The 27,618-nt window shown below is 35.0% G+C and overlaps 1 protein-coding gene across 2 annotated transcripts in view; it reads right to left on the bottom strand.

Moving 5' to 3' along the window:
- The window catches only part of LOC145318773 (uncharacterized), a 28,176-nt gene extending 2,986 nt beyond the window's left edge, over positions 1-25,190 (bottom strand). The window contains exons 1-5 of one of the 2 annotated variants that reach the window (XR_013879507.1): positions 25,049-25,189; positions 24,597-24,659; positions 23,546-23,611; positions 5,374-5,466; positions 104-173 (exon numbers count right to left, since the gene is read on the bottom strand). Coding sequence is in view for 1 of the 2 variants with exons in the window: in XM_080160311.1 (XP_080016437.1) it covers positions 104-173; positions 5,374-5,466; positions 23,546-23,611; positions 24,597-24,659; positions 25,049-25,168 (412 nt within the window). In the remaining variant the exon portion in view is untranslated. Of the gene's footprint in view, positions 1-103; positions 174-5,373; positions 5,467-23,545; positions 23,612-24,596; positions 24,660-25,048 lie in introns of both variants that reach the window. The other variant, XM_080160311.1, reaches the window with a different exon arrangement.
- Positions 25,191-27,618: the final 2,428 nt, after the last annotated feature.

Below are 27,618 nucleotides of genomic sequence, written 5' to 3'. Positions count from 1 at the left end.
AACCGGTTCCTATCCACCGGATTCAAATTAATACGAGAAAATATATTACACCATTTCTTGAAGACCTTCCACTGTATTTGTAGAAGAAAGAGATATGCTCTACCTGTTGGTTTTTGTCCCTTCTTCTCTTTTGTCTTCTTTTTCAGCGCGGTCTTGGACATGCTGCTGCTTGGCTAAACAATTGTTCTTGTTAATTTTTAAAATATCAATTTTAATTCTCTTCAATTACCCAGGGTTATAAAGTGATAAGACAATGGGCTATAAAATTATGAACATACCCAATGATGATGCACAAAATTACCCCTTCTGTAGATAAAAAATTAGTGGTTGCAACATTTGAACACTCAACTTAATAAGGGGGGGGGGGGGGAGTTTTGACACATTTGCGTAAACAGTGATTATAGGCTTTATCTTTGGACTGAGAGGATAGGTTATTAGGGATAAAATCATTCTTATATGATGAATTTCCCCCAGATTTAAGATTTTTTGGATAGGCCTCCAGGTTCCGGAGCTCCAGGCCTCCAGGTCCTCTCTGTACAGGTAAAAATTAAAAAAAAATTTTTTTTTGAAGAGTTAGAAGTCAACCTATGAAACAAAATATGCATATTTTTTAATGTTATTCACATATTTGAAGAAAAAAATGCATATTTTTTTATTTTTATTTTTACCTGTACAGAGAGGACCTGGAGGCCTGGAGCTCCGGAACCTGGAGACCTATCCAAAAAATCTTAAATCTGGGGGAAATTCATCATATAAGAATGATTTTATCCCTAATAACCTATCCTCTCAGTCCAAAGATAAAGCCTATAATCACTGTTTACGCAAATGTGTCAAAACTCCCCCCCCCCCTTATTAAATTAAAATTTACTCAAAGTCCTCAAAGTTGTTAAGCCAACGAATAAGAAACGTTATTATAAAACTTTCGGGACTAGTGTAATAAACAGCCCATTGTCTCCTCTCTCTCTCTCTTTCTCTGTCAATTACCTCATACTCAGGGCGACCACTCCAAAACCAAAAAAATATAGTATATTTATAGTATATTTTTTTCTCCCATATAGTATATATAGTAGTATTTTTTTTTACTCATATAGTATGATATAGTATCGGACTTTGAATTATTTAGTAAATCATAGTATATAATTCATCAATAATACCTCAAAGCAATGTTGTAATCAAAGCAATCTCACATATAACTAAGTTAATTCTATGAAAAATAACTGATATTTAAATCATAATCAAAAACAATAATTTATTTTAAGGGATGTTCTCCATCTCTTTCTTACTGTAGCAGTGGCGTGCGAAGCACTTTGTCTTGAGGGGGGGGGGGGGTGGCATTTTGAACAAATTTCCCCCCCTCTTAATCAAAGAGCCCCTCGGAGGCACTTTGCTTTAGGGGGGGGGGTAGATATACCACACTTTTCTGGGATCTTGCTGAGTCATGTATCAACTGTTGGTAATATCAAAGGATGACTCCATGCAAAATTTGAGCCGGATCCGGCCAAAACCGGCCGTGAATTTTATGAAAAACCGGTTTTTTCCGGTTTTTAGGGGGTATCTGTAAATCGATTCAGCTGGAGCAAAACCGGTTAGAGGTACAAAAAATTTTACTTCACATGAAATTTAGCCAATGCAATTCCCTACAAAATTGTACTTCATCATCAACTTGATTGGACAACTCTTTCCCCTCCTAAATGTCCATTAAAACCTCGGAAACGGCAAAAATCACGCCTTCGGCGGCAAATAACGGCTAAACGGTCAGCCGGAGGCGAATGAAACATAAATAAAGAAATGTCTGCCTCAAAAAGTTGTTCAACATCAAAGAGATGCTTGAAGACTCTAAAACGACTCCTTCCCCTCCTTTAAGGGGAAAAACTGAAAAAACGTGATTTTCAAAAGTATGCCCACTTCGTGGGTGTGGGGGGCACTGAACCCGTCACCCCAGGGTCACCAAATATAAAGTCTAGGCGGCCCACAATGCTGAATTTTCACCAAGTGAAAGTCTTGTGTCATTATCTTTTATGAGAAAAAAGTTATTAATTAATTAAAATTTCAAATTGTGATTTTTTGATGGATTTCTTTGATGAAATGACAGGCTGGTCAATTTTTAGGCCATTTTTTGCTGTTTTCGGAACGCCACGCCCAAACGGTTTGAGATAATCTCACGGGACCTTTTGCCCGACCTAAGCCTGGTTATTTGTAAGGTCTAAGAAAAAAAAATCCCGGATTGGATGAAGCACGACGTCGCTGCGTGCCGTCAAAAATCGCTGGTCGGCTCATTTTGCCCCCTCAAACCCTCACCTCGTGCCATTTTTCTGTGTAAAGATTATAATTATAATCTTTTGCGTAAGTCTGTTTTTTTTCCTAGACCTCACAAATAACCAGACTTAGGTTGGGCAAAAGGTCCCGTGAGATTATCTCAAACCATTTGGGCGTGGCGGGCCGAAAACAGCAAAAAATGGCCTAAAAATTGACGGGCCTGTCATTTCATCAAAGAAATCCATCAAAAAATCACAATTTGAAATTTTAATTAATTAATAACTTTTTTCTCATAAGAGATAATGACACAAGACTTTCACTTGGTGAAAATTCAGCATTGTGGGCCGCCTAAACTTTATATTTGGTGACCCTGGGGTGACGGGTTCAGTGCCCCCCACACCCACGAAGTGGGCATACTTTTGAAAATCACGTTTTTTCAGTTTTTCCCCTTAAAGGAGGGGAAGGAGTCGTTTTAGAGACTTCAAGCATCTCTTTGATGTTGAACAACTTTTTGAGGCAGACATTTCTTTATTTATGTTTCATTCGCCTCCGGCTGACCGTTTAGCCGTTATTTGCCGCCGAAGGCGTGATTTTTGGCGATTTTTGCCGTTTCCGAGGTTTTAATGGACATTTAGGAGGGGAAAGAGTTGTCCAATCAAGTTGATGATGAAGTACAATTTTGTAGGGAATTGCATTGGCTAAATTTCATGTGAAGTAAAATTTTTTGTACCTCTAACCGGTTTTGCTCCAGCTGAATCGATTTACAGATACCCCCTAAAAACCGGAAAAAACCGGTTTTTCATAAAATTCACGGCCGGTTTTGGCCGGATCCGGCTCAAATTTTGCATGGAGTCATCCTTTGATATTCCCAACAGTTGATACTTGACTCAGCAAGATCCCAGAAAAGTGTGGTATATCTAGGGGGGGGGGGTCATTTTGATCATATATACCAATTTTAAATAAGGGCATTTTAAGGGGGTGGGATTACTTGATGGGCCTTTAATTCCTTAAATAATATGATTTTTTGTGATTTCTCTTGGGAGGGTGGTGGTACCTTCCCTAAAAAAAAATAGTTATAAACCTTCCCGGGACCTATGAAAAGCTACTCTGTTAAGGAGAACCCGATCAGTTCAGCGATTAGAAAGATCCTTCGGTACAAACAGACACCTCTGACAGAACTATGACTCTGGCAGAGGAGAACAGCCTTTTTTAGGTTAGGTTAGGTTATAGGCAAGGGGGCCGAGCAGGGGGGGGGATAAAAATTTTCAAAAGTGAAAAAAATATTACCAAGAGGATAATGCCAAAAGGGGGGGGGGGGGGGCGAAAGTGACACTTTTTGTAACCAAAACTAAAAGTCAACAAAGGAACTCAATTAAAAAAAGAGTTACAGGTCTGAGATTTTGCATGGCAGTTGCTTTATAGGGGTACAATATGGAACTGTGAAGAAACGGCGGCGCAACCGCCGAAAACCGCCGTTTCCCGCCGAAATTTTTTTTGCCTTTTCTCGGCGGTTTTCGGCGGTTGCGCCGCCGTTTTTTCACAGTTCCATATTGTACCCCTATAAAGCAACTGCCATGCAAAATGTCAGACCTGTAACTCTTTTTTTAGTTGAGTTCCTTTGACTTTTAGTTTTGGTTTCAAAAAGTGTCACTTTCGCCCCCCCCCCCCCTTTATATCACTATCTCCCACCCTTTTAAATGGCACTTTAAAAATCTGTCACTTTTTTAAAGTGGTGTTTGCAAGGATTTGCTAGGGTGGTCCTAAGTTAACTCCTAACCTTGGAGTTAAAATTTGCTTGGTGGGGGGGGGGGGGGGGGGGTAATTGCCCCCCCTGAAATCTGTTGGCAGGGGTAAATTTCCCCCCCTCCCCAAATTTACACCGGGTAAATTTTTTTGGGGGGTAATGTTATTATGTAAAAAGGTAACTGAAATATTTAGTAGTAAAAATGCTTTTTTTTTCTTTTTGAGGGGGGGGTATTTACCCCCGAAAAATTTTTCTGGGGGGGGGGGCGTAAATACCCCCTCCTAAATAATTGGGGGTTACACAAAAAAAAGTTTAAATTAGTAATCCTTGGTAGGTCTGTTTTCCCTAAATTGTACAAAAAGTTGAAAAAGTAACGGCTCAGCCGTTTAGCCGTTTTTAGGCTATTTTTAGGGCAAATCTGTCATAAGTCACGTAGCAATCAACATATTTTTGATTTAAATCATGTGAGATGATACCAAAATCTACTTTTTTAATTTCTAGTACCAGCAACTACCGGCTAGAACCGTTTGATAACGTTTTCGAGCAGCAAATAGTATTATGTGGAGATAGGTTTTGTGACGGATTTGCCCTGAAAATAACTAAAAAATGGCTAAACGGCTAAGCCGCCAACCGTTCGCCGTTACTTTTCCAACTCTTTGTTCAATTTAGGGAAAATAGACCTATCAAGGATTACTCATGCCAAATTTCGTAACGAAATTCGGAGTCTAAGTAACATTTAATCATTGATTACGAGATGGTTGCATTACCCCCCCCCCCCCCCCCGGGCCCCTATTGGTCATAATTGGCAATTTCGTAATATGGTAAGATTAATGGAAGCTTCTTAAGGGGCGTTTCATCATATTACAGTAGCTTTTGATATGTTAGGTTAGGTAAGATAAAGGTTAATGATTGCCTTGCAGGGGCTAGAAATAGGAGAAAACCTACTGTAAAAATAAGACAAAACACTCCTTAAGAGGTATTGTCACAAAATCCTTTTTTTGTTATATAAATATAATATTATATAGTATATATAGTAAATTTTGGTCAAATAAAGGTAATAATATATAGTATATATAGTAAATTTTGGTCATATAGTATGATATAGTATCCCAATCCATCCTATATAGTATTTATAGTATATATAGTATGCAGTGGTCGCCCTGCATACTGCTGCTGTCTATGACACTTTAACGCCAAATCCAACAACCAATTTTGAATTTTGATTGGCTGGTTCATTAAGTTGAGTGTTTAATCGTTTCAACCAATAATTTTATTTTACAGAAGGCGCAATTTTTTGTATCATCATTGGGTATGAACATTAATCGGCCATTGTCGTATCCCTTTAGATCCCTAGGAAAATATCCACTCCATACCTTAGTGACAGTTTTGGCTTCTGCCTTTTTCTTATGGTCCAGTGATTCACAGGTCTCGTTGCAGAACATCTTTTTCAAACACTTGGGATGCCTCTAAATAGGAAAAAAACATTAGAAAAACTTATATTGAAAATTGTTCGAAGGGTAGGGTAGCTTTTCTATGTAGAAGTACGGTTTTTCTTGTCTGAAGCGTAAGATTTCATTAACTGCTAGCTAGAAGAGTTCTTCTTTTTAGGGAAGCTTCATATGGGTCCCGGAAAGGTTTTAGGCTGTTTGATTTTTAGATTTGAGCCTTGAGATGGGTTCAGGCTATTTTTCTACCTCCTTACTATTGAATACAGAGCCACTTAATGTTAGGGGGAGCAGCCGCTAATAGTTATTTACTGCATCTTTGCTAAAATAACTATCACAATTTAAAGTCTAGTTCATTTGATGGGTAATACCCAGAGAGTGAGGGGACAATGGGCCCTTTAATACACTAGTCCCCAAAGTTTAATAAGAACGATATCTCATTATTTGGCTTAACAACTTCAGGAATTTTGATTGGTTAATTCATTAATTTAAATGTTCCAACGTTTCAATTTCTAATTTTAATCTACAGAACGGGTAATTTTGTATTGGAGATTTACATCAATTAACTGCCATTGTCTTATCTCTTTAGATCCATAGGCAATACCCTTATAAAAAATATTATACCTAACAATTTAACAACATTTTCGGAGTAAAAATAATTTTTCTTCCGATTTAAAATGCTGTTTACAACTTTGCAATCCTAGTTTTAATTGAAGATGGTATTAAACTTTGTACTTATATTTTCTCCTCCTTATAAATTAAACCAAAAAGCACGTTCTTAATTCTCTCTCTCTATTATCCGAAGATAAAAAGATAAGTACGTTGTACATAGGACAAAAATATATTAATGATTTATTCCCGTAACGCTTCGAAACTGATTAATATCCGGTGGATTAGAACCAGTTCTCAGCCATTCTGAAAAGTTATGTCTAGCATCGTATTATATCCAGTTTTATACAAATATAAAAATGTACAATCATAAGATTAAAGTCAGTTTTTTGCCCGTGCCTTCAGCACATCGGGGCTAAAAAAACTGGTTTTAATCTTATAATTGTACATTCTATATCCGCGGAAAGCTTTTTATAATACGATGCGAGAAATAACAATTCCCGTTTAGAAACCGATTAATATCCGGTGGATTATAACCGGTTCTCAGCTATACTGAAAAATTATGTCTAGCATCGTATTATAACGTAAAATTTACAATCATGAGATTAAAACTAGTTTTTTTTTCAGGATTAACCCCCCAACTTGATAAAAACCTGCCTAGGACATACATAATGCATCCCGAAAAAGAAAATGAGAAATCAAGAAATCTCGCTATTCAAATATAATGACAGATGTAAATTCAGCCTCCGCGGAGCCGCCTGTGAAAGTAACGGCTCCGGCTCCACCCTTAAATCAAGAAAAACTTGACATATTTTTTTGCCAAGTTTATTTTTGACTTTTGAAGGAAGGTTTTAAAAGTTAAATTTTTTAATAAAAATAAGACAAAACAGAGTTACAAAAGACAAAACAAAGTTACCAAATTATAATAAGTAAAAAATCTCTAGTTTTAACTAACCTGGAGCCGAAGCCATTTTTGTACGAAAATTACAGCTCCAGCTCCGACTCCGTCAAAATATGGCGGCTCCCGGCTCCGGCTCCACAACGCTGCTTTATAGGTAAAGTAATCTTTTAAGCATATGAATTGGAGAGACTATTAAACATTAATCCCCAATTTTAACGCAGTTACTTATACCTTTGTCCCTGATTTATTCCTATGTAAGAAAAACATGTTTACTCAACATATAACCCACGTTCAACCATCAGTAGAGGAATAAACAAGGCTGACAACATCCAAAAAAGTAGCACAGCAAAGCTTTACATATAACCCATTATTTAACCACAAGTACATAATGAAACAAGGATGACCATCCTTATAATAAAACAGGATGTTTGTCTGTATGTTTGTACCAAGGGATCTTGCTAACCACTGAACCGATCGGGTTCTCCTTAACAGGTTATCTTCTCATAGGTCCCGGGAAGGTTTATAACTATTTTGGGGGGGAATGGGATACCCCCAACCCCCCCAAAAAACTGAAAAATCCCACCAAATTTAAAAAAAAAAAATTTAAATTAAAATTAAAAATGAGGGAAAGGCACCCACCCAAAATTTTTTTAACTTTCTTTTAAAATCTAAAATAAGAAATTGGGTTATCAAATCCGACTCTCCCCTCCACAATTGCGCCTAGTGGCCTCTAGGGAGCGTAGCCGCTAGTATACAATAAAGTTGCACAGCAAAGCTACTAATATAACCCATATTTAACTACAAAGTACAAAATAAAACAAGGATGACAACATCCAAGTGGTGTGTTTTTTGTGCAAACGAAAGAATAATATCCACAGGGGGATTTTAAAATGACAAGAAATGAACGATATATTGATAAATATCGCTTATGATGATAAACAAAATTACTCCTACTGAAGTTTAAGTTCAAAATGTTGAACACTACTAGTTTGAAACCAACCATTCAAAATTCAATAAAAGTACCAAAGTTTTTTTTGAGCCAAACATTAAAAGAATACTGTTTCAAACACATAACTTTATTGTAGATCCATATCTAATAAATATTTATAATTATATAGCAGGTACGCTCCTAAAACTGGAAAACAATTATCTATTTTCTTTTCATTACTTCCCAAGATAAGCTTTTTAAATTAAATACCGGCCAACAAACAAAATAAACAGAAAGAAATTTATTTCTTTATTTAATTGAAAAAAGTTGGTCTTAAGTTGTTTCTTTTGCAGGAGGGGGGGGGGGGAGGTAGAGATCAACCCCCTAAAAGATATGTCCCTAAGGAAATCTTAAGGATAAAAACCCCAATGACGTTAAACAAAGCTAACCTTTCTGTAGATTGAAGTTATTAATTGTAAAGTTTAGACATTGCTAGTTAATGAACCAACCAACCAAATTTGAATTTAAGTACACAACTTTTTTGAGTACCTAGTTGAATATTCTTCTGCTCTTAGTGTATAAGTTACTTAAAATCTAGTAAAAAGTTTTGTTAATTATAATTGGGAATGTATTTCATTTAATCATACATTAACTTATCCCTTTAGATCACTAATAAACAGATATATTACAGGGATCTTAAGGAATAAGACAATGGCTGATAAATTTATGTACATCCTTAATGATGATTCACAAAATTACCCCTTCTGTAGATTACATTTAATGGTTAGACCATGGGTACACTCAACTTAAATAAAATAACTAACCAATCAACATTCATCAAAATTCCCAAAAATTGTTAAGTAAACGAATAAGAAAACCATAGGTAGGTATTATAAAACTTTGGGGACTATTATAATTTACCCCAATGTCCCCTCCCTCCACGGATCAAATATCTTAACACAAAAGAAACTTTAATTGCGAAAAAGTTTATCATCCTTTTTCTTATCCCTTAAGATCCATGATTATAATCTACTTTCAAAAATGATTCTTAGATAAAGTTGAAGTTGAAGAAAAATAATTTGAATTCCAAAATGATTTGAAGAAAACAAATTAAACAGATTGGGATGGGAGACCAGGTACGTGCACGCCGTCCATCCTGCACCGTGCATCAATGACCCTAGGAGCTACACCAGAAGAGTCCTACTGTGCTGGAAAGGTCCCAGGGTAGATGCCAGACTGAATTCTGGTCACTTCCCCCCAGTCCAGGGGGTTTGGGTGGGGCTAACAATCCCTCCCTAGAAAAAAACCTGCTTATGTTCAACCCGCACAAAGTAATGACCAATTTAACTTTGGGCTCGGGAACGAAGTAGAGGTTGGAAACAACAATATGATGTTTGGCTGGGAAACCGCTAACGGACCAGTCAGGCGGATGATTCTGAATTCCCGCAGACCAGCAAAAATTTGCACCTGGAATGTTCGGACAATGTTTCAGTCAGGCCAGACAGAAAACATTTGCCGAGAAATGCTAAAAGCCAAGGTTGACATCCTGGCTATCACCGAATCAAGGTGGACAAACAATGGAGAGTTTAAACATCATTCTGGCTTGAAAATACTATACTCAGGTCATATGAATGAGGATCTAGGCCATAATCAAGGGGTGGCTCTTATGCTGACCAAGCAAGCAGAGCAGGCCATGATCAGTTGGCAACCCCATGGTCCTAGAATTATGGAGGCTTATTTCAAATCCTCAGTTAAAAACATCAAACTGAGAATTATAGTAGCATATGCTCCTACAGAACAAGCAAATACAGAGGTCAAAAACGAATTTTATGACCAGCTTGACTCTGTATTTAAAAATGGTCATAAAGAAAAGGATCTGACCATGCTCCTAGGAGATTTCAATGCTCAAGTGGGGAGTAATAATGAGAATTTAGAAGAAGTTATGGGCAGATATGGCCTAGGCTTAAGTAATGGCAAGGAAAATGACAATGGTGATAGACTTGTAAGTTTTTGTACTGAAAACAAACTTGTCATTGGTGGAACCATCTTTAAACACAAAAAGATTCATACTGCCACCTGGAGATCACCAGATCAAAGAACCTTTAACCAGATAGACCACATATGTATATCTAGACGCTTTAAAGGTTCTCTCCTTGATGTCAGGGTTGAAAGAGGACCTGATGTTAATTCAGACCATTATCTTCTATCTTCTAAAGTTCGGCTTAGATTTAAAAAGCAGGACACAAAGCCTAACCCCAGGAAGAAATATAATTTAACAACCCTCCAAAACTCTGAAAAGTTGCAAGAGTTTAAGCTCACTCTAAAGAATAGATTTGAGTTGCTGACTCTTCAAGAGGAAGATGGAGTGGAGGATATTTGGCAAGGTATCAAAAAAGTTTATAATGATACCAGCCAAGAAAAATTAGGTTTCAAAAAGGCTAACCAAAAGCCGTGGATCACTCAAAGATCCATTGATCTCATGGATCAAAGAAGAGAGGTAAGACAAAAGACACTCTCTAGAAACTCTCCAGAAGATAAAGACCTGTATAAGAGGCTCAGCAGGGAAATCCAAAAAAGTGTCAGAATTGACAAAAAAGAACACTTGGAAAACCTTGCCTTGCAAGCAGAAAATGCTGCTAATCAAAATAGAATGAAAGATGTCTATGAGATTACTAAGAGCATTGCAGGCAAAGTACACAAATCAGGATCACACATCAGGGACAAGGATGGTTCACTCCTTAAAACTGATGAGGATATTCTAAATAGATGGGCAGAACATTTCACTGAACTGCTGAATCCTCCAGTTCCAGAGGAAGAAACTGAGATTCCACCCTCAGATGCACTTGACATTGACTGTCGAGCGCCAAATCTATTGGAAATCAAAGAGGCCATTAAAAGTTTGAAAAATAACAAGGCCACAGGACCTGATAACATCCCAGCTGAGGTCATGAAAGCAGACCTAGACACATCTGCTGAGGCATTCCTACCTTTGATCACTAAGATATGGAATGATGAGTTATGCCCAGAGGACTGGAAAAATGGACATATCTCAATACTGGCCAAAAAAGGAGACTTGACCCAATGTGGAAACTACAGAGGGATAATGCTTCTTTCAGTACCTGGCCGTATCCTTAGTAAGATTCTTCTTAATAGAATAAAAGGTTAATGAAAAGCTAAGACCTAATCAGGCTGGATTTAGACCAAACCGTTCCACTATTGATCAGATAACCTCTCTAAGAATCATCATAGAGCAATCCAAGGAATGGAACTCTGAGCTTTTTGTAAACTTTATTGACTACAAAAAAAGCATTTGATTCTTTAGACAGGAAATCACTCTGGAAAATCTGCCGACACTATGGCATTCCAGAAAAGATAATCAATATCATTAAAGCTATCTATCATAAAGGAGGTGGAAATGTTATGTATAAAGGTAAACTATCAACCTTTTTTGAGATTGTAACAGGTGTCAGACAAGGATGCCTTCTCTCTCCCTTCCTTTTCCTCCTTGCCATTGACTGGATCATGAAGAACTGTGAAAGCAATGATGGCATTCGCTGGCAGTTATTTGGCAATCCCAAATATTTGGGAGATCTAGACTTTGCTGATGATATTGCTTTGTTAACAAGCAATAGAAGTCAAATGCAAAGAAGGACTAACATGATAGCTGAAACTTCCAAGAAAGTTGGACTTGAAATAAATGTTCCAAAAACTAAACTACTCAGATTAAATGCAAACTCCCAAGAACCAATAGTTATTGGAAACCAAATTCTTGAGGATGTTAACTGCTTTGAGTATCTTGGAAGTAAAATTGATGAAGCTGGAGGCACTTTGACAGATGTTAAAGCTAGAATTAACAAATCTAGAACCGCCTTTGCCAGCTTGAACAAAATTTGGAATTCCAACAACATCTCCATAAAGACCAAGTTAAGACTTTTCAAGTCAAATGTTCTGTCTGTTTTGCTGTATGGGGCCGAAACTTGGTTCCTAAACACAGCAGTGGTCTCCAAGCTTCAGACATATGTCAACAAATGTCTTAGGAGAATCCACAAGATCTTTTGGCCAAACAAGATCACAAATGCTGAGCTTTTAGAGCGCAGTGATATGTCAGACATCAAACTGACAATAAAACAGAGAAAATGGAGATGGTTGGGGCACACTCTAAGGAAAGGGCATGATGATTTAACCTATCAAGCCTTGACTTGGGACCCCTTCACAGGAAAAAGGAAACCAGGTAGACCAAAAACAACCTGGAGGAGGGAATTCCTTGAAGAACTGAGTAAAAAGAATTTTTCATCTTTCAGTGAAGCCTCTACTGAGGCCCAATTCAAAGATAAATGGAGAACCATTGTGCGTGGCCTATGCTCTGGAAAGAAGAGATAAATGGCGATGATGATGAAATTAAACAGATTGTACAAAAAGAATTTAAAGGTATAATATAGTTAGAAGCTTCTTCAATATTTACTTTTGCTACACTTTTATAAAAGTAAGTTTCTTTAGTCTTTAAAAACTAAAATTGAATGTCGACTTTCCCCACTCTTTCCTTTTCCACTCTGTCTCTAGAATCTACCTAGAGGCGCAGCAGTTGCTATTTAATTTTTAAAAGCAAAGCTTTTCTATAATTAGGGTCGGTCCGTCCGTACGTCCGTCCGTAACGGATAGCTTTTTTTGCTAATTTAGGCATGTTAGAATTGTCCTATTGATTTCAAACTTTGCATGGTGATTCGATTCCTGTAGTAGTTAGGTACGATTAAGATAGCGTAGCAACTCTATAATCATTACCAGAATGTCCGTACGTCCATTTTAAACATGTTGATTTTTTTACTTTTTTAAGAACTAATTTTTATGTGATCTAATAATCTGATTAATCTATTTTTTGGTATACTGATTCCTGGGACAACAAAGTACAATATTATAAGCGAAGCAACTCTATAATCAAGTCCTAAAAATGTAAGTATGTCCATATACATTATTCCGTATCAAGCAGTTTTTCAACAATTTTACTTACAATTTTGCTTCGACATTTATATTCTGATTATTCAGTTCTGACACTACAAGTGTTAGTGTCAGTTTGTCCTACCGTTTCAGTGCTTCGCTTTTATGGATGTTGTCATCCTTGTTATTATATTGTCCTAAGATTCAGAGAAAAATTTGTATATAGAGGAAAGATTAACCTATTTTTACGGGACCTACAGAAAGCTTCCCCATAAGGAGTATTATCAGTATGGATCTGCAGACATCATGTTACTTTTATATAATATTAAGGGTACTCATTACATTGCTACTTTTCAGGGATCCAAAGGGATAAGCCAATGGCCGATTAATTGATGATACACAAAATTACCCCTTCTGTAGGATACTGTAGTTGTTGAACCAAAGAATAAGAAAACGTTTTCATAAAAATTTGGGGACTAGTGTAATAAACAGCCAAATGTCTCCTCAACTCCTTCTTTTGCAGTTAGAGATTTTTTTTTTTGTAAAGCTGCGCTACTGCTATTTTTCTCCCCTCTTGAATGATATATATATTTTGTATTTACTCTGACACAATATCTTATATCTCCCACGGATCTAAAGGGATAAGACAATGGCCGATAAATTGACCTATATCACCAATGATGGCACACAAAATTACCCCTTCCGAAGATTACAATTAGTGATTGGCATGTTTGGACACTTAACTACTCCATTACGTAGCTTACAAACACAACGATATCCTAATTTTAGAAGTGCTGCGATACTAAATTATCCTTCACTAGCGGCTACGCCCCCTACAAGCCTCTAGTTTTTTTTTGTTGCGTTCAAGTTTCTATATGTTACGTAAGAGTTTCTTTATACGATACCTCGCAATGTTACATAGAAGTCACTATACTGAAAATAAAAATTTCGATTTATTATTATTTCTCTTGGGAGGGTAGTGGTACCCTCCCCCAAAATAGTTATAAACATTCCACAGGACCTATGAGAAGCTACCCTGTTAAGGAGAACCAGATCGGTTCAGCGGTTAGCGAGATCCTTCGGTACAAACAAACACACAGACATCCTGTTACTTCAGTATAAGGATTTACCCATCCTTGAGAAACCCTGACCCTTCCTCTCTCTCTCTACTCTCTGAATGGATATAAAATATATATGGATATTATGTAAGGGGAAAATTTTCAATTTTAGTTGCTTAAATGGATATTATTTAATAGCCAGTTTATTCATCCAATAGGAGGGGAGGGGATAAGGTAAAGGGAGTGGATTATTATATTGGCCAGCTACATATTCACTTTATAAGAGTAAATGATAATCTGGTGTAAGATCCAAGTAATAATAAACAGGGATAAAAGTGATAAAACAATGGCCAATAAATAGATAAATAGGTCGGATCTGACACTTTTGCGTAAACAGGGTGCATAGGCTTTGTGTTAGGAGTTAGAGGATAGGTTATTTGGGAAAAAAGTTTACATTTGGGGTATATTTTTCTTATATTTAAAAAAAAATTTGATAGGTATCCATGTTCAGGTGCTGCAGGCTGGAAGGTCGTTTCTGGACAGGTATAAATGAAAAAAAAAATTGTTTGAAGAGTTAGAGATCAACTTATTAATCCAAATATGCATCTTTAGGGATGTTATGAGTATATATGAAGAGATAATAAAAATCAGCCTCCAGGTTCAGGTACTGCAGGCCTCCAGGTGAATTCTGGACAGGTAAAAACTGAAAATTTTTACTTTTGAAGTTAGAACAAACCTTATTTAACAAAAGTTGCTACTTTATGGATGGTATGAACTAATTTAAAGAAAAATTTGAAATCGGGCTCCAGGTTCAGGTACTGCAGGCCTCCAGGTGGATCCTGGACAGGTAAAAACTGAAAATTTTTATTTTTGAAGTTAGAACAAAACTTGTTTTATAAAGTTTGCTACTTTATGAATAGTATTAACTTATTTGAAGATAAATTTGAAATCGGGCTTCAGGTTCAGGTACTGCAGGACTCCAGGTGGATCCTGGACAGGTAAAAACTAAAAATTTTCACTTTTAAAGTTAGAGCATAACTTATTTAACAGAAGTTGCTACTTTATGGATAGTATTAACTCAATTGAAGAAAAATTTGAAATCGGGCTCCAGGCTCAGGTACTGCAGGCCTCCAGGTGGATCCTGGACAGGTAAAAACTGAAAATTTTTATTTTTGAAGTTAGAACAAAACTTGTTTTACAAAGTTTGCTACTTTATGGATAGTATTAATTTATTTGAAGATAAATTTGAAATCAGGCTCCAGGTTCAGGTACTGCAGGCCTCCAGGTGGATCCTGAACAGGTAAAAACTAAAAATTTTCACTTTTAAATTTAGAGCCTAACTTATCTAACAATAGTTGCTACTTTATGGATAGTATTAACCAATTTGAAGATAAATTTGAGATCAGGCTCCCGGTTCTGGTACTGCGGGTCCCCAGGTGGATTCTTGACAGGTAAAAACTAAAAATAATACCTTTGAAGTTAAAACAAAAGTTGCTACTTTGTGGCTAGTATTAAATAATTTAAATTTCGGGCTCAAGGTTAAGGTGCTTAGGCCTCCAATTGGATTCTGGTTAGTTTAATAATGAACGTACTTAATTACTTTATAATTAGAGCAAAACTTATTTTTTAAAATTGCTTTTTGAGTTTGGTATTAACTAAATAAAAAACAAACGAGCTTGTTTAAAATTATATAGTAAAAATTCTAAAGCTTCTTTGGCATCTAATAAATTTCAAATTTTTCTTCAAATGAGTTAATACTATCCATAAAGTAGCAACTTTTGTTAAATAAGTTTTGTTCTAACTTCAAAAGTAAAAATTTTCAGTTTCTACCTGTCCAGAATTCAAATGGAGGCATGCAGTACCTGAACCTGGAGCCCGATTTCAAATTTATCTTCAAATTGGTTAATACCATCCATAAAGTAGCAAACTTTGTAAAATAAGTTTTGTTCTAAATTCAAAAATAAAAATTTTCAGTTTTTACCTGTCCATCATTCACCTGGAGGCCTGCAGTACCTGAACCTTGAGCCCGATTTCAAATTTTTCTTCAATTGAGTTAATACTATCCATAAAGTAACAACTTCTGTTAAATAAGTTATGCTCTAACTTTAAAAGTAAAAATTTATAGTTTTTACCTGTCCAGGATCCACCTGGAGTCCTGCAGTACCTGAACCTGGAGCCCGATTTCAAATTTTTCTTCAATTAAGGTAATACTATCCATAAAGTAGCAACTTTTGTTAAATAAGTTATGCTCTAACTTTAAAAGTGAAATTTTTTTGTTTTTACCTGTCCAGGAACCACCTGGAGGCCTGCAGTACCTGAACCTGGAGCCCAATTTCAAATTTTTCTTCATTTGAGTTAATACTATCCATAAAGTAGCAACTTTTGTAAAATAAGTTATGCTCTAACTTTAAAAGTGAAATTTTTTAGTTTTTACCTGTCCAGAATCCACCTGGAGGCCTGCAGTACCTGAACCTGGAGCCTGATTTCAAATTTTTCTTCAAATAAGTTAATACTATCCATAAAGTAGCAACTTTTGTTAAATAAGTTTTGCTCTAACTTTAAAAGTGAAAATATTTAGTTTTTACCTGTCCAGGATCCACCTGGATGCCTGCAGTACCTGAAGCTGGAGCCCGATTTCAAATTTTTCTTTAAATTAGTTCATACCATCCATAAAGTAGCAACTTTTGTTAAATAAGGTTTGTTCTAACTTCATAAGTAAAAATTTTCAGTTTTTACCTGTCCAGAATTCACCTGGAGGCCTGCAGTACCTGAACCTGGAGGCTGATTTTTATTTTCTCTTCATATATGCTCATAACATCCCTAAAGATGCATATTTGGATTAATAAGTTGATCTCTAACTCTTCAAACAATTTTTTTTTTTTCATTTATACCTGTCCAGAAACGACCTTCCAGCCTGCAGCACCTGAACCTGGATACCTATCAAAAATTTTTTTAAATATAAGAAAAATATACCCCAAATGTAAACTTTTTTCCCAAATAACCTATCCTCTAACTCCTAACACAAAGCCTATGCACCCTGTTTACGCAAAAGTGTCAGATCCGACGCCCCCCTTAATACACAAAATTAGTGGTGTAATAAACAGCCCATTGTCCCCTCTCTCCCATAATAATAAATCTATTACTTTCTGAAATAAAAAAAAATGCTAAGAAGGATAAAGATAAAAGTTTTTGATTAAAACTGTCAAACAAAACTATACCAGTGCCACCAGGGAGGAAGGGAGGGGACATTGGGAGTTGTAAATTACACTGGTACCCAAAGTTTTAAAACGTCAACGTCATACATATTGGCTCAAAAACTTAAGGTACTTTAATAATAATATCAATCTACAGAAGTGGCTATTTGGTTTATCATTATTGGGGATGTACATTAATTTATCGTCCATTGTCTTATCACTTAAGATCCCTAAACAGAGCTAGCAAGAATACAGGATAAGACAATGGAAAATAAAAAAAGCTTCTCTTCTATTTCAAGAAAAAAAAGTTCAAAGAATGAATTAACTCTGTTTTTCAAAGTCTTATTTTATTTCGTTTTCTCTGTTCTACTACATAATTTAAGAATAATTTTCAATGCTCCCATATGGTAAAGATCTTAGTAAAACATAATAAATACCTACCTTGTTAAATGAGAGTGTACTGGTGTTTTGTTATAAAATATATTGCTGCGCTACTGATGGTTACAATTGTCCTTGTTCAACAAACTACCCAGTTCTTGATTTTCTTGGGAAAAGATGATGATTGCAAAAAATGGTTTCCTATATTTCCATGGATACAAAGGGATTGGAATATAACTTAATCTGAACCCAAAGTTATCATGTTCTCTCATACGTTTACTTTAAAAACTTTGGGGACTTTTAAGAAAAATCTCGATTAGTTTGTACTATAAACTATTCCACTAATAATTTTTATCTTCAAAAGTGGAAAATTTGTTTGTCATAATTGGGGTTTGGCGAAAATCATTTTATTGTACATTTTCTTAACCCTTAAGATCCTTGATATTTACACTATACAAGTAAAGTTTAAAAGAAACCACATTAATAATTTTTCTAGAAAAAATTTACCTTAAAACAGCCTTAAACCTGTATGAATCAATAAAAAGTCGTTCTTTAATCCATTTTAACATTTAATCCATCAATCAATGAAAAATCTTACTGGACAATTAAGCATAAAATAGTTAATTAAGTGTTTTGAATTTCAGCTTTCATAATCGCTAACAAGTGTAGAAATGGCTGAACATTTTTCTATCTAACAAAAACACTGGAAAACAAGAAGTTTTCTCATATTATAGCATAACAACATTTAATATTATACCTAGAGAAGATGTACTTTTAAACCACAGATTAATATAGATATGAGGTCAGGTAACTAGGTGGTTTTGAAATCCTAAAAATCGCATTTTTTGCAAAAGTAGTGGCCCATTTCCTAGGGAGACTAGTTAGAATTTATTTACAGCTGTTATCAATATTGTATGTTATTCAATGTTTAGAATCCCCCACTCTAGCCACCATTCTAGTGTGTGCATTTACTAGTGGTCCATTTCATTGGGAGCAACTAGTAAGAATTTAATTACAGCTGCTATCAATATTCTATATTATTCAATGTTTAGAATCCCTCACTCTAGCCACCATTCTAGTGTGTGAATTTACTAGTGGTTATTTCCAAGCGTGACTAGTTAGAATTGTTTTACAGCTGTTATAAATATTCTATTTAATGTTTAGAATTCCTCACTCTAACCACCATTCTAGTGTGTGAATTTACTAGTGGTCAATTTCCTAGGGTGACTAGTTAGAATTTATTTACAGCTGTTATTAATATTCTATATTATTCAATGTTTAGAATCCCCCACTCTAACCACCATTCTAGTGTGTGCATTTACTAGTGGTCCATTTCCTTTCCTAGGGTGTCTAGTTAGAATTTACTTACAGCTGTTATAAATATTGTATGTTATTTAATGTTTAGAATCCCCCACTCTAGCCACCATTCTAGTATGTGCATTTACTAGTGGTCCATTTCCTAGGGTGACTAGTTAGAATTTATTTACAGCTGTTATTAATATTCTATGTTATTTAATGTTTAGAATCCCCCACTCTAGCCACCATTCTAGTGTGTGCATTTACTAGTGGTCCATTTCCTAGGGTGACTAGTTAGAATTTATTTACAGCTGTTATAAATATTCTATGTTATTCAATGTTTAGAATCCCCCACTCTAGCCACCATTCTAGTGTGTGAATTTACTAGTGGTCCATTTCCTAGGGTGACTAGTTAGAATTTATTTACAGCTGTTATTAATATTCTATATCATTCAATGTTTAGAATCCCTCACTCTAACCACCATTCTAGTGTGTGCATTTACTAGTGGTCCATTTCCTAGGGTGTCTAGTTAGAATTTATTTACAGCTGTTATAAATATTCTATATTATTTAATGTTTAGAATCCCTCACTCTAACCCACCATCCTAGTGTGTGCATTTACTAGTGGTCCATTTCCTAGGGTGTCTAGTTAGAATTTATTTACAGCTGTTATTAATATTCTTTATTATTCTTTGCTTAGAATCCCCCACTCAAAACCACCAATCTAGTGTGTGCATTTACTAGTGGTCCATTTCCTGAGGCGGCTATGTAAGGTGGGTGATCATAGCATAATATTTTCAAAATATACCGACCGAAAAATAATTCAAAAATAGGTGGGAGGGGAGGGGACATTCAACTGTAAATTAAACTGGTACGGTACCTAAAGTTTTTAACTATGTTATCCTATTAATTGGTTAAAAAAAACTTTAATGGTTGATTGAAACTAGCAAACTTTTCAACAATTAAAAATGATCTACAAAAAATTAAATTTTGGTTTTCATCATTGGGGATGATTATCAATTTATTGTCCATCATCTTATCCCCTAAGATCCCTGACTACAAATAAGCTTATATGCGGAAATGAACAAACACTCTACGGCTACCACCATGCGAATACAAATGAGTGCAAAAATTGTTAAACAAAGTTGTTGCAAGTATTGAACAACAATTCTTTAGTATTGATGCTCGCAGATCAGGGATAAGTCAATAGAAGATAATACGTGTTTTTGCCCTCAGTAAATCAAGGAAATAAGTGTTTCATTACCATTGTCCACTCCACTCATAGATTACATGAAAAGTATAAATAAAAACTAAATAGTTAAGTCCTTGTAATATAGTAAGGATCTCAGTCTGTTTGTGAGTACCAAAGTATCTCGCAAACCACTGAATTGATTTGGAACTGAACTCATAGTAGGGTTTGTTTTTTTTGGTTTAAACCAGGTTTTTTTTTTTTTTTATAAAAAACAGGTTTTTGGGTTTTTTTTTAAATAATATCCAAACTATAGGCCTGACCCCTCCCCCCTTTTCTCACCCCCGAAAAAGGGGGTGCCCAAATCTGCCCAAAAGGACCCGAAAAAGGGCAGCCCAAAACCGCCCGCCCGATTTTACAACCCTGACTGACAGTTATTTACTGTATTATTTACGCTATGAAAAGATATAACTGGAAAGATAGGCCTTTGTATAAATATTTTAAAAAAAAATATTTAAACCATCCCACCTTGGTTTTTTGTTTTTTTAATTTCAACCACTTGATTTAAACTACGTGGTTTTTTTATGAGTTGATTCATTTTTGCACTTTACTTCTAGGGGCTTTAGGAGTAAAACAACCCCCCCCCCAAATACAAAATTTATAAGTTTTGAGCTTACATGCCCCTAGAGGTAAGGTGCAAAAATGAAATTTGGGATGGCTAATCAACTCATTTATGCAATAAAAGCTTCCATTTAAAAAATCAGCCGATATCTTTAAAAATACCTAAGCTCATAACTTAAAATTTTAGTGTTTGAGGGGGTCTTTTGCACCACTAGCCCCTAGAGGGAAAGTCCCAAAATTCAATTTTTAAAGTTTTGCAGGTAGATCCAATCATATAAGAGAGTTTACAAAAAGAATTAGGTTGATAACTATAAAAACAAGCCCAAACGGCAAGGCCAAAATTTGATACTGAATTTTCATTTCCTATAACTGTACAAACCCCCCCCCCCCCCCCTTAAGATCCCTGCCAATCCCCGCACCTCAATTTCTCTGCAATCCTCTCACAATATTTGTTTTTAGTTTTAGTAAAGATGAGCCAGGGATTAGATAAGAAACAGGATGTCCGTGTGTTTGTGTGTATGAAGCAAAAGATCTCACTAACCTATAGACCAATGTGGTTCTCTTTTAAAGTGAAGCTTTATAGTTTATTTTATATTTTATCTTAAAAACCTAACAAAAAGAGGAGGGTAGCATCCAACACCTCTTTCCCTCTTAGGGGCGTAGCAACTACTAAGAAAAATATAACCCAAATAACGTTAAACTTATCAAACAAATATCTTAAACGAGAGAACCTATTTGAAGCTGTTAACCTCTCCTTCCATCCGTGGTGGGGTGAAGAGAAGAAAAGTTTGACATGCAGAATAACAATATTGTTTGTTTGGACATTGGATTTATTATTACTTGGATGCTACACCAGATTATCATGTAATCTAATAAGGTGAAAGTTGTAGCTGGCTAAAATAACGACAACTCCCATACTCCCCATTTCCTCTCCTCCTACTAAATGAACGAACTGACCAATAAGTCATGTACATGTTAGCAAACTAAATTGCTGATAAATTTTCCCCATGTCATAATATCCACGTATATATTACATCCAATGTTTGTACACACATCTATCTTCACAAAATACGGCAGTGCCACTTTTTACAAACATAAAACTTTTAAGGTATTCTTCTTCCGATAATAGTTATTTCTCGCATCGTATTATAAACGGCTTTCCGCGGATATCGAATGTTCAATTATAAGATTAAACCAGTTTTTTAGCCCCTAGGTGCCGTAGGTACATTTTTATATTCGTAGAAAGCTGGATATAATACGATGCTAGACATAGTTTTTTCGTATGGATGAGAACCGGTTCCTATCCACCGGATTCGAATGAATACGAGAAAATGTTTTCCAGTATGGCTCCGAAAACGTTTAATATCCGCTGGATTAGAACCGGTTCTGTGCCATTCTGAAAAGTCATTTATCGTATCACATTGTAGAGAATTTTCCATGTATACAAATACCCAGGGTCAGCAAAATTAGAATTAATCTTAATATCAGCGGAAAACTGTCTATAAAATATGTTGTGTTAAATATCTATTCCATAACAGCTACAAATCCGCTTCATTGCCACTGGATAATGAAGCCAGTAATGATATCTTGCATTGATTCATATTTAAAAAATTCCGCAGAAATTAAATATCATTTCATAAGTATATAGGTAGTAATTAGGTTAGGTTTAACAATGGTTCAATAATGACCACTTTTTCCCAAAGATGTTTGATCGAACCAATTTTTTGTAATTTAGATTTTTTTTTTAAATTTTAAGAAATTTTCTTTGGGGGAGGGGATTTTTTTTTGGGGGGGGTCGTCAACTCCACTATTTTAATTTTAGTTTTAAAAAGAATTTTTTTTTTTTGGGGGGGGGGGTTATTTTCAATTTTGGGGGGGGGTTGGGGTGTCCCGCCCTCCAAGAAAATAGTTATAAACCTTCGCGGGACCTATGAAAAGCTACCCTGTAAAGAAAAACCCGATCGGTTCAGAGGTTAGCGAGATCCTTCGCTACAAACAAACAGACATTATAGATATTTCTTGGGTTTAGAGTTATGGGGGGGGGGGGGACTAAAATGCTGTATCAAAATATAGGATACAATATCTACTAAACACACAACTAACTTTAAGACATTTCCCAAAAAATTGCTATGCAAAAACAAAGTTTAATAAAATTTGAAAACTTCAGTTGCATTTCTTATATTTGTCCTATTCATTAAAAACAAACAAACGCTTTGCAGTATGGCTTCGAAACGGATTAATATCTGCTGGATTAGAACCGTTCTCGAGCCATACTGAAAAATCCTGTATAGCATGATTTTAGACAATTTTTCACCTACCTACCAGTTTTGTTAGCCCAAGCCTTCGGCACCTATGGGCTTACAAAATTGGTTTTAATGTTATAATTTCTCATTTTAATTACCGCGGAAATCTGTCGTCTATAATACGATGCGATAATTAACTATTTTTCCTACCTATCTAAATATTTGTATTCAATATTCATAAATCTTTATAGTAGAGAAGCCACTCTAAAAGACTTGCCTAGTGTATGACGCTAAGATATAAAAAAATATAATTTTGAGTAGTAAGGTAAGATCTTGTTAACCCCTGAGTTGATCATATTTATGGAAGTTTCATATAGGTCCTAACCTAATTGGTTTTAGTCTATTTTATTTTCTAATTTATATAAAATATGTTAATCTGTAGGTATACAACTTTTGATTTGTATTGTCCTTGTTTTATTTTGATTCAGTGTACAAAAAAAATATTTACGAACACACACAAAAATAGAAACAAAAGTTTGTACCTACTGTCTAAGTCTTATAAGTACAATTTCATAGATTTAGCTCTACTGAAAAATCATGTATAGCATCATATTACAGACAATTTTACACGAATGTCAAGATTAAAATCATTCAAATAATCGGTTTTGTTAGCCCTTTTTCATTTTGATATCTGCGGAAAGCTGTCTTTATAACGACGCGATGCGATAAATAACTATTGTTAAATAATAACCTTTGAACATCTTTTTGTAGGATTTTCTTTCTTACAATGGCTGCACACATTTACATTATTCTCTTCCTGAAAGTAATCCTATTATATAAAGTAGTAAGGTTTTTGGTTAGGAGCTTAAGATTTCCATAACTACCAAACCGGGAAAGCTTACAATATGTCCCAAGATGGCTTTGGGCTGTTTAATTCCTAGATTTAAATCGTAGGATGGTTTTATGCTAACTTTCTGCCCAACCCTTCCATTACATAATCCCTAGATTCTAGTGGCACATTCGCTAGTTTTAGATTAACAGCAGTGATTGGACAATGGACAAAAATATCGTTTTACATTGAAATTATTGGTACTTAAGTTCGGGCAGCTAGTTTCTACACACCAATTTGATCAAATGTTTTAAATTAACGAATGAAAGAATGTACTTATGAAACGTTAGGGATTTTGAACTGGGTTATTTGGAAAAATAAAATCATTCCTTGAGCGACTTGGCATTGTTAGGGGGGGGGGGGATTCGGAAAGTGAGCCTTGTCCTATTATAGAAAGCAGTTTTTTGAATGAAGCTTAACATTTCACCAAAATCTGAACTAATTAGGTTCTTTATTTTAGGTAAGCTTTACATAAGTCCCGTGGTGGTTTTGGGCTATTTCATTTACATATCTAAGTGCTGGGGTGTTTATAAGCTATTTATCTAGCCCCTTTCTGTCCCATTGTATTCAAAGACCTAGAGGCTTGGGACGCTACGCCCCCTGGAGGCCTCTAGGGGCACTTGAGGAGGGTTGAGTCTAATTTGATAACCCAAATTATTATTTTAGATTTAAAAGAAAAAGTAGAAAATAAAATTTTTGGAGGGGGGGAGAATTTTTTCCTATGGGCGATTTCTCTTGGGAGGGTTGTGGTACCCTCCCATAAAATAGTTATAAACCTTCCCGGGACCTATGAGAAGCTACCCTGTTGAGGAGAACCCGATCAGTTCAGCTATTAGCGAGACACTTCGGTACAAACACACAGACATACAGACAAACAGACATCCTGTTACTTTAGTATAAGAAAAAAACCTACCTGATTATTTGTCAATTCACCAAGAACAGGTTTTTCCTTCGTACTTTTGGAATCTTTAATTTCCTAAAAAAATGAGAAAAATAATTTTCTAAGATAAAACTATCAAAGAACGTTTGTTAGGTAAAGAAAAGTGAAGAAACGTATAAGGAATCACAAACACAGCAAGATTTATACATTTTAATGTTACTTTTGGACACAATTATCTTTGTTAATAAACCAGTAAACCAGGGATCTTAAGGGATAAGACAATGATCGATGTAAAAATTGATGTACAAACTACCACTGATGATAAACAAGATTACTACTTCAGGAGGTAAATTTTTGTTGAAGTTCTTTAAATTTTTAAGCCATTCAATGAAAAAACTTTGGGTACCTACCAGATTAAATATATAAATAGTCCAATGTTCGATCCTTGCCCTCTGTCTTAATCTAAAATAGATTTAAGTACCTACCTTTTCTGATATATTTTCATCTACAGTTAATTTATCTAATTTTGTCTCAATTATCTCTTTTTCTTTCTCCATCTCCTTCTGTTCAACAGTTTCAGGATTCTTATTCTCAATATCAGCCATTTTTTGGTAGATACCTATATCTGTAAAATAAATAGGGACAATAACATCAATAAAAGTGACAGTTTTAAAATAAAAATTAATGAATAACAATTTTACCCCCTTCGATAGATTATTTAATGTACCTAAAGTTAGGACATTTATTTGAATCAAGGATGAATAAAAAGTTCTAAAAATTTTGTGACAACCAATGAGATGGAGCTGGTTTTATAAAATTTTGGGAACCAGTTTGATTTTGTCCCCTTTAAAGCTCTGATATCAAAAACGGTAGAACAAACGAACATACTTAAAATATCAAAATCTTGATAAATAATTTTTTTTTAATTTCGTAAATAAAGGATAAATATTAGGAACATACTAACATTCTGAATACTTGATTATAGAGAGGCTAATCCAATAATATTGTACCTTTATGTGCTAGGGGAATTAAATTAATCAATGTTTCAAAAATGAAATCTGATATTTTTTTTCAAATGATGTTACCTAAATACTAAATCCTTATGTTTTAAATGTACGCACGAACTATCTAGTATTTTAGGTTATTTCGTTTCCTAGTATCAAACTATTACAGAAATCAATCGATCAACCCAAGGTTTTAAAATCAATAGGACAATTCTAACCTAAAATAAATAAAAGATGTAATTGTGACGGAAGTACGGACGTATTGGACCTAATTACAGAAAGGTTCGTTTTTTAATTAATCATCCTCACTGTAAGACAAGTAACTAGCTTTTAAAAGAAATAAGCAAAAGCAATTAATAAGAAAAAGCTTAACTTCTTTACTTTATTATTCGCCGGGCGAATGTTATTGTTTTGAAATCAGCTGATTTCAATTTGGCGCGTTTATTTTTGGTTGTAAACATATTAATGTCGTCGTTTCTCCTGGTGCCAGATAAGGAAATTATTTTAATTGAAGACGAATGGAAAATGTTTTCTCAGTAAGGCTTCGAAACCGATTAATATCCGCTGGATTAGAACCGGTTCTGAGCCTTACTGAAAAATCATGTATCCTTTCAAATTGTAGATATTTTTACGAAAAGAAATTGTAAGATAATTACCTTATATAGTGAACCCGGGCCTTCGGCCCCTTGGGTCTAACAAAACTAGCTTTAATCTTTAAATAGTTTATATGAGATCTAAAGAAATCTGTCTATAATACGATGCAATAAAAAACTATGGTGATTGAATTGAATTTAAAGTTAACGAATCTAAAAACTCAGCAGTGGCGTGCGAACCGAAGGGGGCATTTGGGGCAATCGCCCCCCCCTAGCGACCAAAACGCCCCCCCCTGCCCCCCCCTAGCCACCGCCCCCCCTGCCCCCCCCTAAATGATGAAAAATGCCCCATTTTGCCCCCCCCTGGTCAATAAAAATGCCCCTTTTTGCCCCCTACCCTACAAAAAGCAAAACTATCCCAGTTTCAAAAAAAAGATCAAGAAATACTCCAAAAAAAATTTTTTGCCGCTTTGCGCCAAACAGACAAATACTATTCATTTAACCTTACCAAATTTTTTAATTAGTGTAGAAATTAGGTTATAATCTTTTTTCACTGAACATAACAAACCAGGTAATAGGAAGTATTTTATTTTGTATAATATAAACTTTTTACCAAAGAAATTTTGTACATCCCCAATGATGATACACAAAATCACAAACCCTTATTTAGATTACAATTAGTGGATGAAATGTATGGAAATTTTATATGAAATATTGGGGACTAGTGTAGAAAATAGCCCAAAAACACCTCCCTCCCTGCATATTTGAAGAAAAAAATTTGCGGTTTCTGCTTTTTATCACATTGCATTGTATATTGTGTTTTTATTTCTTTAAAAACATGTGTAAACAACAAATATTTAATCAAAAAGTTATTTTATATAAAAAAGAAACAGCGTTGATATTTATCTAAGCCTTTTTCTCAACACTGTATGTCTGTCTAAATGAATAACTATATATGATGTCATTTTATTTTCAGGATAAGTTTATCATTTTTTTTGTGTACATACCCTTACAAAAAGACATGTTTTTTTTATGGCAATTTTCATTAAAAACCATTAAAACTAACTACACTCTACATTCCTAATCTGATCAAATACGCCACTATTGTTGTCTTTAATTGATTTTAGTTCAAAGGGGGAGTAAATATTTAAGGTGCGCTTCACGCACCGCCCTTATAAATCCTTGGAAAGTGCCATTTAAAGAGGGTAGGATATGTTGATATAACTTTTTAGCTTCTCTATAATTCACTATGGCTGTCAGTACATAATGCTAAGGGGGAAATGTGATTTTTTCAACTGCAATTAAAGATAGAAGGCTAAAACTTAAAGTTAACATTCCCATCATTATGGAGTATAATTAACTATTAAAAATTCATGGAGGTTGGACTGCTTTTCAGGACGTTTTTGGCTATTTTTGTATCTTTTAAATTTCAGGTATAGTCCCTTTTGTGACATTGCC

This window comes from Acartia tonsa, chromosome 5 (assembly GCF_053477335.1).
Source record: "Acartia tonsa isolate MP-2025a chromosome 5, ASM5347733v1, whole genome shotgun sequence".
Classification (NCBI taxonomy): Eukaryota; Metazoa; Arthropoda; class Copepoda; order Calanoida; family Acartiidae; genus Acartia; species Acartia tonsa.
Note: the sequence above shows the minus strand (reverse complement) of the source record. Positions and strands in the feature narration are given on the sequence as shown.